We start from the raw sequence: 15,992 nt of genomic DNA, 5'->3' as shown, positions 1-15,992 counted from the left end.
GATTATAAGATAGTTAAGCTATAAAAAAATAACGTACAATTCAGTTGAATGTTTTTCACTTAATATGTCAAAAGTATTTTCCCGATCATAAGGATTACTCACAAACTTTTTCAATAACAGGAAGATAGTTCATTTTATGGATCTACTGAGAAGTGCTTAGTGTTATGTGATCCTCAGAGACGATCTATCAGTTTACTGTTTTCACTAATGACAGTGTTGGTGCAACTGTGGTCAGGACATCAAGACAAGCCATCTGTTGCTACTGGGGCAGCAAAAAGACTGCTACCGCAGCATGTGGTGGCAGGTGTGGGAAGTTCTCAGACCTGTTCACAGCTGAAAGGACACCCATAGGAGCTGAATGGCTGACTCTTTGGTAGTGGGGTAGTATCTTGACGTTTCTAAGCTGCGGTCATCTGTTACAGGCTTGAAAATTCAAGAGCTTTGATTGGTTCTATGCCATCCTGCTGAGTAGGTGAAATTAAGAAGCTAAAAGACAAGCAGACAAATAAACGTAGATTTGGCCATCAGTGTCAGAGGCAGTCCTTTGTGGCACATGGGAGTGCTAACTCTGAGCTCTCATTCTCCTGGGGCATAGTTATGAATGGCCTCCATCCTGTCAATCACAACGCTACATTTTTATGCCAGCAGTGCATTCCAGTTATCATATTATGAGGAACTGTGTGAGAGGGCATGTTTGCCATGGGTCAAGGACCGGCACATGCACTATGGAGACGTTTGGGGTGGGGTACTTCTTGTGGAGATTAGGAAGGTATGGGCCATGTACAATGCATAGCAAGTAATAGTAAAATTGAGACCATAAGGAAAAATGAGTAGTACAAGAATAGGAAAAGAACAGAAATGGAGGTTGGATTCAAATGTCACTGCCAAACCCAGCCACTTCTGTCCTGATTGGTACCTTTCATATGTGCTTGAACATTAATTATCCATTGAAACTCTTATATCTCAAAAACTCTCCTTTTTGTCTCTGCCAAATATGGACAAAGGAGATGAGTACAACAAATAATGTAGCAAAATTCAAATGTGTGTGATCTCTGTGGGTCCCATAAGACTGAGGATGACTCATGCCAGGGACCAGCATCATTCTCCACACAGGGTGGGAGATCAGTGGCAATGTTTCGATGGCACTTGTACATCCAGGTCATCTGGTATAACCCTCATCTAGGCTCAGCCCTGACCCTATATGTCAATCTCACGCCCATTACCTGGTCATTTTTATTGGTTATTCTTGGCCTGATTACTGTTCTTGTGTTAACTGGAAGTTACTGTTTTTGTTTGTTTTATCTTTGTTTTTATTTGAGCTGGGGTCTCACTATGTAGCTCAGGCTGGCTTCTAACTCGTCATCTTCCTGACCAGGCTTCCTGGGTACCCAGCTGAAGTTGTATTGTTTATTATAGATCTTTCATCTTTTACACCATTTTCTCTAAATAAATTCCCTGCTGATTCATGCCTTTTAGGAACAGATAAAATATATTTACACAGAAAACTAACCAATAACAAATTTTATTTTTAAAAAGTAATAATATTTAATTTTCTATTATGCCTTCTGAGATGCCTCAAAGCACAGAGCTTTACTTTGGTCTCATGAATACAGTTAAAGGTATTTCAGCTTGGCAGTCCATCAGAACATCTTAAATTTCCAAATTTAATTTAACATTAGCTTTTGGAATGTAGATCCAAGTGTAAAAAACATATTCCTAGAAAACATTTTAACACCCTCGGTAAGTATTCATCAGTGTTCCGTTCTCTGATATATGAATGTGTTTGGTAATTATTTTGATTTTTCTTAGCAATTTGAGCTTGAATACTTGAACACCATGATTTTCTTTAAGATCATGAATACTATTAAACGTACCATTCTTCTAAAGTTTTGAGTTAGTGGAATAGAACTGGCACTAATGTTTTCATGTGCTGTCATTTAAGTTGCTGATATATATTTATGTACTTAATTTATTGTTTATATGCATTATTAAGTAAGGCCTGTTCTTAGTAGTCTTAATTTAACCTCTTTATTCATGGAGACATGTCAAGCTATAGAAGAAAGATGCTTTCAAACTTCAGAGATGTACTAAATAACCTTTAAACATAAAATCACTAGAAATATTTAAGTAAAACTTTTCATAGCAACTCAACTTTTTTTAAGCTGATTGTTTTCAGGCATCTGTACTAAGTCCTGTTCTTGCTCGGTGACCTCCTAGGTTCACTGCAGGGACTTCAGCTTTCTCTGCATCCTCAGCTTGGTGGTGACTCTACTTTTGTTTCTCACCTATTCGCAGAGCCCGGCGTTTGCACAGTATTTGGAGATCCCCACTACAACACATTTGATGGACGGACATTTAATTTTCAGGGGACGTGTCAGTATGTTTTGACAAAAGACTGCTCCTCCCCTGCCTCGCCCTTTCAGGTGCTGGTGAAGAATGACGCCCGCAGGACCCGCTCCTTCTCCTGGACCAAGTCTGTGGAGCTGGTGCTGGGTGAGAGCACAGTCAGCCTGCAGCAGCATCTCACGGTGCGCTGGAATGGCTCGCGCATTGCGCTGCCCTGCCATGCACCCTATTTCCACATTGACCTCGATGGCTACCTCCTGAAAGTGACCACCAAAGCAGGTTGGGCTTCTTCTGTGGCCTTTCTCTGACACTTATTCCACCTCACTGATGCCATCAGCAGCAGCACCTGGTTGGAGTGTGCCTCCTTCTTTTAGGGAAACCAAAGGGAAGGCCTTGTCTGCTCCTGGGCTGGGGAGAAGGCACATCTCAAAGAGGCTATGCCATAACCATGAACAGTTGCACCACATGGAGTCTTGCAATTGGACACCAGTTACACCAGTTTTTGCAATTTTTGGACATCCAGAGCCTTTACACTCTCATTCTATCCGCCAAACAACCTCTCTGCAACTTTGTTGCTGTTTTAGGGCACCGATGTCCAGCTTGGAACTATAAGCATCTCTCCCATGGGTCAACCATGTGTAATTTCACATCTGTGAAAAGGAGGGTTTTTTGCTAGTATCTGCCCAAAACAGGGGTTAGAGGATCTTTAATAGTATGTTGCTTAGTGTCAGTTGCTATTTCAAAGAAAAATAAAGGTCAGCCTGGTGGCACAGGCCTGTTATCCAAGCTATGAGGGAGTCTGAGGTAAGTGGATTAAGAGTTCAAGGCCTACCCAAACACCTTAAAAAGACCATTTCAAAAAAATAAATCAATGAAAAAATAGATGGAGATATAGCTTCAGAGTAGAGTGCTTGCCTAGCCTGTGTTCAGTCCCTGGTACCTTAAAACAAAGATAAGTAACAGAAAGCTCACCTAAGTGTCTACCACAGAAGAGCTTGTTCTTAAACTGCCTGCTGTTCAGGGTAGCCTGATTCCACTTGGTCATCTGATGCAAGGAAGAATGAGGCCATCATGTGTGAGTATGCACAAGGAAGTATAGTGGCAGGAACCATGTGTGATCAACAGGCAGTGTACCCTAGTTCTGGGGGAGGTTGCTCTCCCAGCTGATAGCTAGGGACATTATTTCTACTACGGAACACTTAGGAGGCTGGCTTTGAAAGTGTGTCCCTCAGCTAGGCTTTGGTGTAGAGCTAGTGACTGAGGCCCTTTCTCCGCAGTAACCTTAGGCCCTCTGTACTCTGGGTTTCCACCCCATGGCCAGACATATCCCTCCTAGGCCAAGCTGTTCTCCTGTGGCTACCAGAGGTCCACAGGGTCAAATTCTGTTTTGTTAGGTGTTGTCTCAGGAAAACATTTTGGAAGTAGAATTCAATTCATGTTGATCATCCTCAGAGAAAGACTTCATGTCATGTGCCCTTCTGTTTCATCACGTGGTTCTGGACATGCCACCTTTGGTTAATGCACGTCAGTATTTGAATATTACACTGCTTGCTCTCCTGACGTTTTCTAGGTCTTTAAGCCTGATCTATTAAGGAAATCAGCATCCTTTTTGCTTTCTCTTTAATGAGAATTTAATAATGTAAAGGCATCAATTGAGTTCCAGTTTCTTTAGGTAATATACTTTTCAAAGGGAAACATTTAATAGACCAGGCACTTTTAAGGGTCTGCAGAGACTATTTCTGCTGATGCTTCAAAACCCTGGTAATTGTTTCAGTTCAAGCCAAATTTCTGTATTGATAAATCGATTTGAACCTGTGGCATGCCGGCTTAGCTAAACAGGGCAGGATGCCAGGGAACAGTCTGGGAGCTTTTGGGTACTGAGCACAGCATCATCTTGGTGAGACAATACTGAATATTCATGTGTTGGGATAGACATTCAGCAAAGACGACAAAGCTCTTCATGTTTCAGGTGGCTCTACTCATTCGACTAAGAGCTTAGTCCTGCTTAGAAAATTCAGACTTATTCTTGTATCCAAAAAGACATATCACTCTGAAAATCTAGACTCCCCTATCTCATTCCTTTAAAGGAGCCAACAGTTTCTGACTCCCGGTAAAGTATGTCAAAGATGGCCTATTATTACACAGAAGCAATTAGAAGCACCCTGGCTATCTTGTTTGTAAGCCAGTGAGGTACAGTGGTCTGCACTGATACGGAAATTATTAGTCAGCCAGTTCGCAAAGAAATCCTGGGTCCTGGAAGATTACTAACAGCCGAGGAGATTCAACATTGTTCCATGCACAGCTGGCAACACCTTATGGAATAAGTGTGTTCTTTGTAGGATTCTTTGTTGTAAAACTGAGCAAGACGGCAAGGCTGCTGAGAAAATAATAATGCATCGTAAATACCATAATTAGATTAGTGAAGTTTACTATTCTAGACCTCGAACTCATTCTTACAATTTCTTTTATTTTTCCATCTCTCTTTCCACGATGTAAGCAATTTTATGGTACCCTTAACACCCAGCTGAACGATTTTCTGTAGCACGCAAATCACATAACCCTTCTGCTTCCTGGAGAAGCGGTTCATTCTTCTGGACACTGAACTTACTTTGTACTTGTGTTTTGAATGAAATGAGTGGATTTCCAGACAATAGCGTTTCCACTCTTGTCTAGTCATCTCAGTTTGGACGACCCCCTTAGGGATATTTTTGTTTTATCACCCATTGATTGTCTAAAATATCACAGCATTTCCTTTGGGTGTTCTTTCATGAGGTTTTGTTTTCTTTTATAAGCTAGTGTGATCAAAGGGTACTGTCTGAACAACAACAGCAGCTTACCTCAAACCTGCAGCTGGAGGGTAGGAGAGGAAAAGACAGCTCTTTGCCTTTGTGGTTTATAAATTCAGTACTTGATGGACTCTGACTCAGTCACCCAGGTGGTGCGTAATGTAGTTGAATCAGGCTGTCCGTGCTTACCTACTAACAACTGGCCTTATAGGTTGTTGGCTGCCTTATTTATCCCACCACACACACTCTGAGTTCTCAGCAAATAATTTAAATGTATACTTCCTTTCTGCCACCAGTTTATTCCATCATCTCTACCTGAGTTATATCAGGTCTGTCTGAACCTATCCACACAGGAGGAGCATGGCTTTTAAACTGTATTTTGTTACAGCTGTACACTTGTTGAACTCAGAATGTATCCTGGTATAAAATCTTAGCAGAAAAAAATCCTCTATTTTTACACCTCACTATGGAATATTTACAGACTTTTGCATCTCCTATCCTATTTAAGTGACCAAAGCATCAGTGACCAGAAACCAAATCAATACAAAAGAAATGGCAAACATAAAACAAAAGAAAACAAAACAAACCCAGCAAGCAGTCAGTCCTGAGTCAAGTCACACACTGGAAAGGTGAAGCGTACATTGGTAAAAGATTCACTGTCAAGAAGCGGAGAATGGAAGGCCTTCTTAAAGTGGAAGGAATGCAGATGTAGCTCACATCCCACATGGGACATGTGCTTCAGCTTTAGCTTGCTGACTGCTAACTATTTCTTCCCAATTCCTCATGCAGAGAATTGGGAAATTCATCCCAGCTGCAGAAAGGTCTATCTGCAGCCTTTCAAACACTTCCATGGTGTTTTCCTCTCATAAGATGCCTATTTAAAATATCATTTAGAAGAACCATCCTCTCAGTTACAGCTAGCTAGCATTATGCCTTTCATGACTCTAATCTATTTTGTATGGATTGTATTCTTACAGCAAGGAAAAGAATTCATACAGACAGATACAAATGATAGCGCAATAGACAAAGACATCTGTAGTGGGAAATTCATTTCCTTCCAACATGAAGCCTGGTGCTGGTCAGTGAAAATATCAACATGTTAGTAACAAAGAAGGATGAAAAACAGAGAGTGAATCACAAATTATTCTCTTGCTTTGGGGACCATGTTTTATGAATGTGATGCCAGGAGTTTTGAGAAGAGCTTACTGAAACACTGTGGGTTTGTATTTCTCTAAGCACACGTAGATCACCAGTCTGTCAAGAGAAAGAACAGTGACCTGCTTATTTGCCACCATTGAATTCCCAAGACTCAGTTGCCCAAAGCTTCAAGGTTACTTTACCACTGTCAGTAATGACATTAGAGCTCCTTTGGGTGTAAATTCTCTCCTATTTGTGGCACGTGGAAGAACAGTATTTACCTGCTGTCTAAGAAAGAGATTTGCAGTTTGGAAAATTTAGCAACATGGAAAATTTTTGGAATTACACTCTAAAAGTTGGACTTGGTATGGAATTGATTTTCTCCCCTCGTTTTTCTTGCTGAGTAACTGCCCAACTGCAGGCTTCTGAGGTCAGGTTTCCTCTGTACCTTGGAGAGTGTACTACAAATCATTTTACAGTGTGCTTGTCTTCTTTCAAAACAGTTATTTCAGTGTCTTAACTAGCATGAAACTCAGAATTTACTTGGCTTTACAGATTTAATGCATCAACATTACAAGGGTAATTTCTTCACTTACTGAGTATATAACATGTGCCAGATAATGTGTTAGATGGTAGAGTATACAGAAATAGAAATCGCCTTATGGAAGTTGCGCGTCACAGTTGATGCCATGTCTCATGGAGAGCCATGTGCTAGGTGGTATATGGGGGGTCACAGTTGATGCCATGTCTCATGGAGAGCCATGTGCTAGGTGGTATATGGGGGGTCACAGTTGATGCCATGTCTCATGGAGAGCCATGTGCTAGGTGGTATATGGGGGGTCACAGTTGATGCCATGTCTCATGGAGAGCCATGTGCTAGGTGGTATATGGGGGTTCCAGTTGTGTACCTCTTCTCTCTGCACCTGGTGCTGTCACTGTCTTCTCCACTAAATGACTCTCAAGAGACATTTCATGTGGTCTTTCTTCTTTTTCTAAATCTATTTCATTGCTTTTCTGAATCCAACCTCTGCTCTCAACCAAGACATCTTCTCAACCATTTGTACTGGACTAAGAATTCTCTGTTCTTTCCATTTACTACATTGGTTTTTTTTTGGGGGGGGCTGTTTATTTCTTAAGAATCCCAGTTTTAAGCCATTAGTTTATTTTACCAATAACTGTCCATAAATGAACTCCGTCTTGTGGCAGCTATGTGTCTTTCTCGTGGGAAAGCTACTTGGCTAGCCTTCTTTCCTGTCTGGTCATGTTCAGACTTAGGAAATGCTAGCTTTAGACTGTCTATTCTGAGTGTGTCTTCCTCATGTCCCTTTTGTTACCCCAATGGCATTGCCTTGTGGCAAATTCCTCCTCAGATAGTGAAACCTGTGAGCATCCCAGGAATGGAGGTCCCAAAGTAGACGTTCTCCCAACCACTCAACACCAGGAAATGTCTGTCAGTGTCTTAGGACTGACCATAAATAAAGAGTGAATACTTTCATATATCTCAGTGTATCCTTTGAATATGATACATTCACAACTTATATGTGTATTGCTTTAATAGTTTCCTTATAGCAAATAACTTGGAAAATTTCCTTTGGTGCTTTGAAGAATAATTATATAGGGGAATCATTGGATTAAAAAGTAAAAATGACATTAAAGAACTATCATGTTTATTTATTCATATTTCCAGGTTATAGTCATCATTCATAAGCAAAGGCACAATTTGAACAAACAACTATTTTAGGAAAGAGTAAAAATAATAAATTCTAGAGTAGGATAGTGAAAGATTAGCTACCTATGGAAGTCAAACCAGAAGTGCAGAAGATATTCTGAAGGTAAGCATTATACAATGTAAAAATCCTGAACCCTCTAGAATAAGTGATTTATTGATGTACACAACATCTAATGTGGTGAGATTAAAGGGTGTTTGAGAATTTGGACAGTGGCTAGGGGTTACTTATTGGAAAATGATGGCCGTTATGTACTGTGTGAAGATGTATACTTTTGGGGATTGTTGGAATGTTCAGGAGTGGTTGATTCTCTTTTCTTCTTACCCTTTAGGCTTGGAAATATCCTGGGATGGAGACAGTTTTGTGGAGGTCATGGCTGCTCCTCATCTCAAGGGCAAGCTCTGTGGTCTTTGTGGCAACTATAACGGACATAAACGTGATGACTTAATTGGCGGAGATGGAAACTTCAAGTTTGATGTGGATGACTTTGCTGAATCATGGAGGGTGGAGTCCAATGAATTCTGCAACAGACCACAGAGGAAGCCAGTGCCTGAGCTATGTCAAGGGACAGTGAAGGTAAAGCTCCGAGCCCATCGAGAATGCCAGAAACTCAAATCTTGGGAGTTCCAGACCTGCCACTCAACAGTGGACTACACTACTTTCTACCGGTAAGTTCAGTATTCTAAGGGACGAGTTTATATTACAGACCAAGGACAGACTTTACCTTGGAACAGTGTGTCACTTTTTTTTTTTTTTTTTTTTTTAATGCAAAGCAAGGCCTCAAACCATGGAACAATCATTCCTGCTTCTTACTGTTCATTAACTCATCTTGTCCTGAACTGGGAAATTTATGAAGTATTCAAGGCCTGTCTTCTCTAGGCAATCTGTGTTCATGCCTACAGGTATACTGGGAAGCTGGTTCAAAGCCATAGAGGTTTTCCAGTACTTAGTCTGATTAGAAGACTAGAGATGGCCTTGATTGTAATGGTGCAGGGCAAAGGTGATTTGTTGAAATGAAATCTGCCTTCACTCTGGCGGTGTGTCTGAGGGAGCTGGGTTATTCTAGGTGTAAGGAAGAGTTCGCATGTGCCTCATGTTTAGCCCAGATCAAATCCACACATGGAAAAATAAGGAACCCAGTGAGGATTCTTTGGCTGCTGATCAAGAGAATTCATGTCTAGAATTAGAGGATAGTAGAAAAACGGTTTGAGGTTGGAGGCAGAAAAGGGTCACATTAAAAGAGGGATTCTGTCTTTTCTAACTGTGTTAACTCCATTTCACACCCAGAAACTGTCTGCAGAGGAGTCTTCTGTGCCACAGGGTCTCGTATGTAGGTTGATGAGTTTGGCCTGTTATGCTTCCCGTTACCACACAATTCCATGGGTTCAAGAGCCATGGCTGCCTGTAACTTCAACCACTGTGGGTATGGGAGGAAACATGAGAGGAACACATCCCAAAAGGCCTTGTTTAAGTGATTTGCCTGTGCCTTTTAAAACTAGAAACTCCTGTGGTCTGCATCCACAGCGAGGCTATTTTTACTCTTTAATTGCCACCAGTTTATTTCCCTTAGCTCTCATTAAATGTGATCTTTTTATTTTAATTTGATCTTTGGACATAAAAGATAAAGTTCTATAAAGGCAGCTCAAAGTGGGGTGGAAAGAAGACTGTCCCTGTCATCACAAATCCCCGAGCATGTGGCTGTCTCTGCCAAGCCATTTGGCTCCGAGTCACATACTCAGCTCTCTCAGAACATGATCTTTTATAATCTGAATTCTCTGGGTTCCCTTCTTTCTCCTCTCTGTTCTGCCCCCTAGGGTGGCCTGTTCCTTTCCTATTGAAATTGACCTCACCCTTTCCTATTGAAGACCATGAATATATTAAGCTCCTTGATAACCCAGGCCCCTTTTACAATATAAACACCATCACTTGAAGTGTGATGGGACTTGGGAGAGCATAGAAGAAATTAGAGTTTGGAGCTGGAAAGATGGCTCAGTGGTTAAGAGCACTGGCTTCTCTTACAGAGGACCCAGGTTCATTTCTCAGCACCCACATGGACACTAACAACCATCTGAAACTCCAGTTCCAGGGGATCCAACATCATCTTCTGGTCTCTATGGGCATTGCGCACATGGGTGCACTTATATACATGCAGGTAGAGCACTCATACACATAAAATAAAAATAAGCAAGTTTTTTAAAAGTTAAAAAGACTTTGTAGGTCTTCCAGCTTTCAAGACCCAACTGGCTGTTCAAGTGGAACAGTTTCCTGACTCCCTAAGCCTCAGTTCATCTGTCTGTGGAGTGAGATAAAAAGAATCATGCCTTGAAAAAGCTGCTGTCCATAGTTAATGAGGTTGTGAACCAGAAAGCTCAAAGTGCTGGAATTGCTGGCTGCCATCATTTTTCTCATCATTCATGAGAGGACAAATAGGAAAGGGCCCTCCTGTGGAGCTCTTGCATTCCACTTGAAGGCTTGGATTGGGTTCTTCTCTCTGTAAAACTAGGATGGAAAGGCCATGCCTCTCCCATGCACTAGTCTGTCTTTTCAAAAAAATTGTGTTAAAACAAAAGTTGGAGAGCAGACCTGTAGAGATCAGTCACTTTTACCAAATCCCCATACTTTTGGTTCTGGTGATTTACTTAGTGTTATGTTCTGTATTAGTTAGTTTTCTGTTGCTGTGATAAGATACAGTGACCAAGGTAACTTATAGAAGGAAGAGGGTTTTATGGCTTACAATTCTAGAGGGGTTAGAGTCCATAATGGTGGGGGGATGCACAGCAGCAGAGATGGTCAGAGCCGAAAGCCAAGCGAAAGAGAAAGACTGGAAACCTGGCAAGGCTTAAGAACTCTCAAAGCCTAACCTCAGCGACATGCTCCCACACTTACTAAAACCTCTCAAAACAATGCCACCAACTGGAGACAAAATGTCCAAGACAAAATGTCCAAATACTTGGAGGCTATGGGGGACATTCTCATTCAAACCACCACCTTTCCCCTCTGCACTTTAAAGCACCTGCAGCGGCTAGAGCTGCATGGTGGAAGTTGTTCGTGTCAGAGGCTGGATGTGGCGAGACTGGATAAATACAAGCATGCTCTTGGGAGCTTTGTATATGTAGGCTGGAGGGGATGTGGCGGGGATGTTGGTTTGTATTCTGCCAATCACGGGCATATTACGGTGTAAACTGGCCTTAAAGGTCTGGCACTCTTTCCTGGAAAGGACCAAAGAGCTCTGGATGGGAATCTAGACAATTCTGCTGGCCACACACCCTCCTGCCACCCTCACTCTACAACAGAAGGGGGTGTGCTCACATAAAGTAGGGGGGTCTAGTACTGATTAGATCCAGGGCTTCTCACTCTTCTTTGAAGCACACATGTGGCAGGAGAAGAAAATAAACAAGGTGCAACATAGAAAGGCAGTTCATCAGTGGAGCTCCAGAGAGGTGCCAGTGTTAGGCTTTCCAGGAAGATGTTCTGAAGAAGGAGACTGATGATGAGCGATGCGCAAGGTGAACCCAGTCCCAGCCCTGCCTCTTTCAGCTGGGTAACCCTGGCAGCCAGCCACGCTGTACCCCCTTCATCTAGCACTGGGGGCATCATTGATCCGAGCAATGAAGGCACTGCACAGTAGGTGCCGCCACATGGCAGATGGAGTGCTCCAGCCCATGTTGTGCCCTTGTCCTGTGTTCCTGCCTTTCTATGGGGACCTTCCTAACCCCTCAGCCAGCCCTTGCACTTTTTGATTGGTGCTGGCTCCTGCTCTCATCACAGGGGCCCACTGTTTTAGGTAATCACTGGTGAAGTCTTCAAGCAATTTCAGGATGAACCATTTCTCTTCATGACACTGAAAGACGTGCCAATCAAGATGGCATGGTCATTATTGTCAAATGACTTAGCTTTTGTTGTAGAATAAAGAAAAGCAGCAATCACATGGCACCCCACGCCTGCAAAGTTCTGCCTGTTATATTTGAAATCTCAGGCGGAATTCCCGAAATAAACCTTAGTATGAGTATGTGGTCAGAATCATGGCTGTGGCATGTTTTTATGAGTCATTACACGACTAAAGAAATGCAAGAGCAGTCACTACCATAAAATGTATTGGAACTTAATTCTGTTTATTTTTCTCATCCTCCAAAGAAATATCTCTCCTTTACTGATATGATAAAGAAGAAAGTTTTATAAAGCACACACACACACACACACACACACACACACACACACACTCAAGCTTCCAGGCACTACTGTGTTTTCAGAGTGAAGAGTTTATTTCTCAGTTTAAAACCACAACTGGGCAAAGTGCAGAGAATAAAAGATTGGAGAGTGCTTATCCCTAAATAGGACACCTATATCAAACTCTGCCACCCAAGGTTCAGGGATCAGAATGACTGTAAAAGGTAGTGGATGACCACAAGGAAATGTTTTCCAGACCGCTAGGAAGTTACTCCTATGACCTGACAGCACTGGCAGCAACATGGCTGAGACCCACACAAGCTGAAGCCAGACAAAATCCCAGCATAGAAGTGGTGAGGTGGGGAAGTAGCCCCAACCTTAGCTGAGGGACTATTGGCAACCGATCTCTGCTGGGAGAGAGAGAATTGGTTTTCTTTAAGAATGTGACTCTAGATAGGTTAACCAGGTTCCAGTGGAAGGACACATACCGAAGGACATTTGGGGACACAGACTTGTATCAATAGGCCTTAATATATATGACAGAGTACATGAAGTCTGCGGGGGGATGCTGTAGGAGGGGTGCAGATGGGGAAGGGTGTCTAAATATGATCAAAATATATTATATGAAGAGCTCTGTAAAACTTCAATTTAAAATAAAGGGTTTCCCACAGTGTTGCCTTTGGATCTCCTTAAAGATATGACACTTTCCTTTCCATGAGGTAAATTCTATTGTGACAGTGTTTTCTATAAAGTTAAAATAATTCTGATATATCTGAGTCGAAGACTCATAACTCATTTTATTTTGGTCTTTTACCTAATTTAACATCTTTGCTAATAAATAGCCTATTGTCTAAATATTTGAAAAACTACCACTTTGAAGGAATTGACTTTGTACTATGCACTTTATATTATTTGCTTTATAAATGAAGTACATTTTAGTCTGAATATTTTTCTCCTTTAGGAAACTTTCAACATTTTGCTATTTTTTAATTCACACATCAGTTTGATCTCTCTTGGCCAGTTTGATATAAAATATTGAGATATGATTAAGTTCTTTGTAATCAGAGTGAGTTTCTTGAATTTGCCAATTGAATATGTTTGACTACAAAATAATTTAGTAACAAATCATGTAAAAATACTGTGTTGACAATGTGTCTAAAGTCTTAACCTTCCTAATTGACTTTTCCTTAAATTAAATAATCCCTTTCAGCAATTTTTTTTCATTATTCTTCACTGGTATGTCTTGAGAAATTCTTGGGAGCTAGAGAGGTTGTTTGCTATAAAATAATGATTATGAACTGATTTAGAATATATTTGCATTCACACATAGGCCCCTCTGCGAATGTGGTGAGCAGAGTGTTGATGCCCTCCTTTCTCACATCTCTAAGTCTCATATTGCTTCTCCTTGTGCCCCAGATGCCAATTGAGAAATCTAAGATGCAGAGGCTACTCTACCTCCCAGGGAGTCTCTTCCCGATGTTTCCCCAGACAATACTGGGAAAAGACAGGCTCTGTTGCCTTGTGACCATGAAAGGTTTACAGTGGGTTTTCTCCTAGCTCCAACCTACATCTCAGAGGACATAGTTGCAAGTGCATGTGACTTGCCAGCAAGGCAGGACTCTGAAGTTGGGTAGGATTACATTCTACTTCAGAGAAGTCAAGACCTGACGTGTGGTGGAGCTCAGATGTTTACAGTCCACAGACATCCCTGCTCTGTCTTCTCCTCATGCTCCTCAACAGGGTCTGGCTCCCAGCAAGCAAGCTTTGTTCACTTGTGCATACCGGGGAAGCATCTGAATTCCCAGGCTATGAAATGTTCTTTTCTTCCCTGTGCAGTGGTTTTCCCAGCTGTGAGGAACTGGTATAACACCAGAAGATTTACAGATGTGTCCCTTTCCCATGAGGTACTAGGAGGTAGGGAGATGGGAGGCAGTGCAGAAGAATATCGGACTATGGATAGGATGGTGTGTTGGATGTTCTGGGATTACAGGGCTGCCAGTGTCTTTCTCCCAGGGGAAATCACAGGCCTCATGACTGATCCACACTGTATTTCCCAATTAAGGAAACTAATCATTCATTGTAAAGCAAAAGGAGATACACAGGCAAGAAGCAGAGACTTCATATTTCAGTGCAAAAATTATATGATGCACTCTGCTGTATTCTATAATTAAAATCTTGCCAATTTCCCTTACTTTAAAGGTGAACATACTGGAAACATCTTTGTTTGTTCTTTCATTGGTTGTTGAGCACTACCACTAGAATCAGCCTTCTAAGTGAGTAAGACACTCATCCTAACATGTGACATTGTAGGTCTGACTTTCCTTTAGTTGGCTCAGCCTTTAGAATGAGCTAATCACACTGAATCTGGAATTTAAGGTATGCCAACACCAGGTGGCACTAGATTCCTGGGTTGTTCACATTACCAAATTATAGCCCTTAGAAGACTGGCTTAAAGCTTCAAATGTTTGTCCTGCTGTTAGGGCTTTCTAAGGTACTTATGACCATACCTTCTTCCCCACTCCCCAACTAAGCTACCAAATACCGAAGGAAGATCTTGACTCTGGTCCTTGTTCATTCTCCTGTCTCTCTGATATGTTTTAGTTTTCCCCATTGATGTAAGCTAAAGATAGAGCTTATGTTTCTATAAATGATCTATCTCTGGTCCGAGAGTCCCTGATGGTGTTTGTCATTAACAGATGCACTGCGTTGTATTGCTCTCTCTTTCTCGGCACTGGATTTTACCTTCCCTGTGAATGCCTTTTATCTTCCTATCCTTTTGTTTTTCGCCCAGAAACATCCCTGATCTTTTATTGTACGTCCCACCTGCATTGTCAGCTGATCTACTGAGATTATTGCTTGCCCTGGTTCTGGGTCTATCTCAGGTCTTGAGCCTCAGGCTCATGTATCATATACAGAGTCTGCACACTTCCTGTCTTTGGGGGAACTGGGATGCTCAGAGTAAGCAGTACCTTTGACTCCCTTTTGGTGCTCCCAGACTTGTGAGTATCTCTTATAGTGTGGGTCTTTCACTGTGACTGCAGGGTCAGGCCAGGGAATACCTCTGAACCTGAGTCTTCCTCTGTGTACTCCAATTCATTTTTTAGTTACTTCAACCTTTGGCTCCAATTCTCCTTCAGTTGGTGCCTGACCTTGCTATTTATGCCATAGTTCGATCCACAGATGCTTCTGTCCTGGCATTTCTCAGTTGGTCTTAGGGCTTCTAAGTAGCCTCCTATCTTAGCAGCACAGCGATGCCTGACGACCACCTAACCTTCCACCCTGGTACCACTTAGCCTTCTTCATGAGAGTCATATCCGTTCTGCTCTGTCATTGCCTTTGAGCCTTCATCCAGACCTACCTAAATAAGTCTTAGGGTGTTGTCTCCTCAGCCTTTCATTCATTCCCCTCCACTACAGCCACAGGGAGAATCATCCTTGTTGTTTTGATCAGAAGTGAATCAAGAGGCACTGGAGAGATGGCTCAGTGGTTAAGGGCACTTGCTGCATTTGCAGAGGACTAAGGTTTAATTCCCAGCACCACATGACAGCTAACAACTGTCTATAACACCAATTCCAGAGGACCTGTTGTTCTCTTTTGGCCTCATTGGGCACTGCATACAAGTGCTGTGCTAACATACATGCAGGAAACTACTCATACACATAGACTAAAATATAATAATAAAAACTGACCCAAGAGACAGTCTTAACTTGCTTTCTAGCTACCTGGGGTTCAGCTTCAAGGTGCCATTCCTGCTAGTCCAATTTTCTTACAGCAAAGTGAAAAGAAAGGCGCACACACTCAGAGAAGTATAAAGACCCTCAGAGCATCA

The 15,992-nt window shown here is 41.9% G+C and overlaps 1 protein-coding gene across 1 annotated transcript in view; it reads left to right on the top strand.

Moving 5' to 3' along the window:
• The window catches only part of Bmper (BMP binding endothelial regulator), a 108,533-nt gene that overhangs the window by 23,729 nt on the left and 68,812 nt on the right, over positions 1–15,992 (top strand). Inside the window, exons 5-6 of the mRNA XM_008837831.3 lie at positions 2,296–2,625; positions 8,328–8,664. Coding sequence (XP_008836053.1) covers positions 2,296–2,625; positions 8,328–8,664 — 667 coding nt within the window. The remainder of the gene's footprint in view (positions 1–2,295; positions 2,626–8,327; positions 8,665–15,992) is intronic.

Source organism: Nannospalax galili, unplaced genomic scaffold, assembly GCF_000622305.1.
Source record: "Nannospalax galili isolate Female #2095 unplaced genomic scaffold, S.galili_v1.0 scaffold739, whole genome shotgun sequence".
NCBI lineage: Eukaryota > Metazoa > Chordata > Mammalia > Rodentia > Spalacidae > Nannospalax > Nannospalax galili.
The sequence above is the reverse complement of the archived record's forward strand: the minus strand, read 5'-3'. Positions and strand labels throughout refer to the sequence as shown.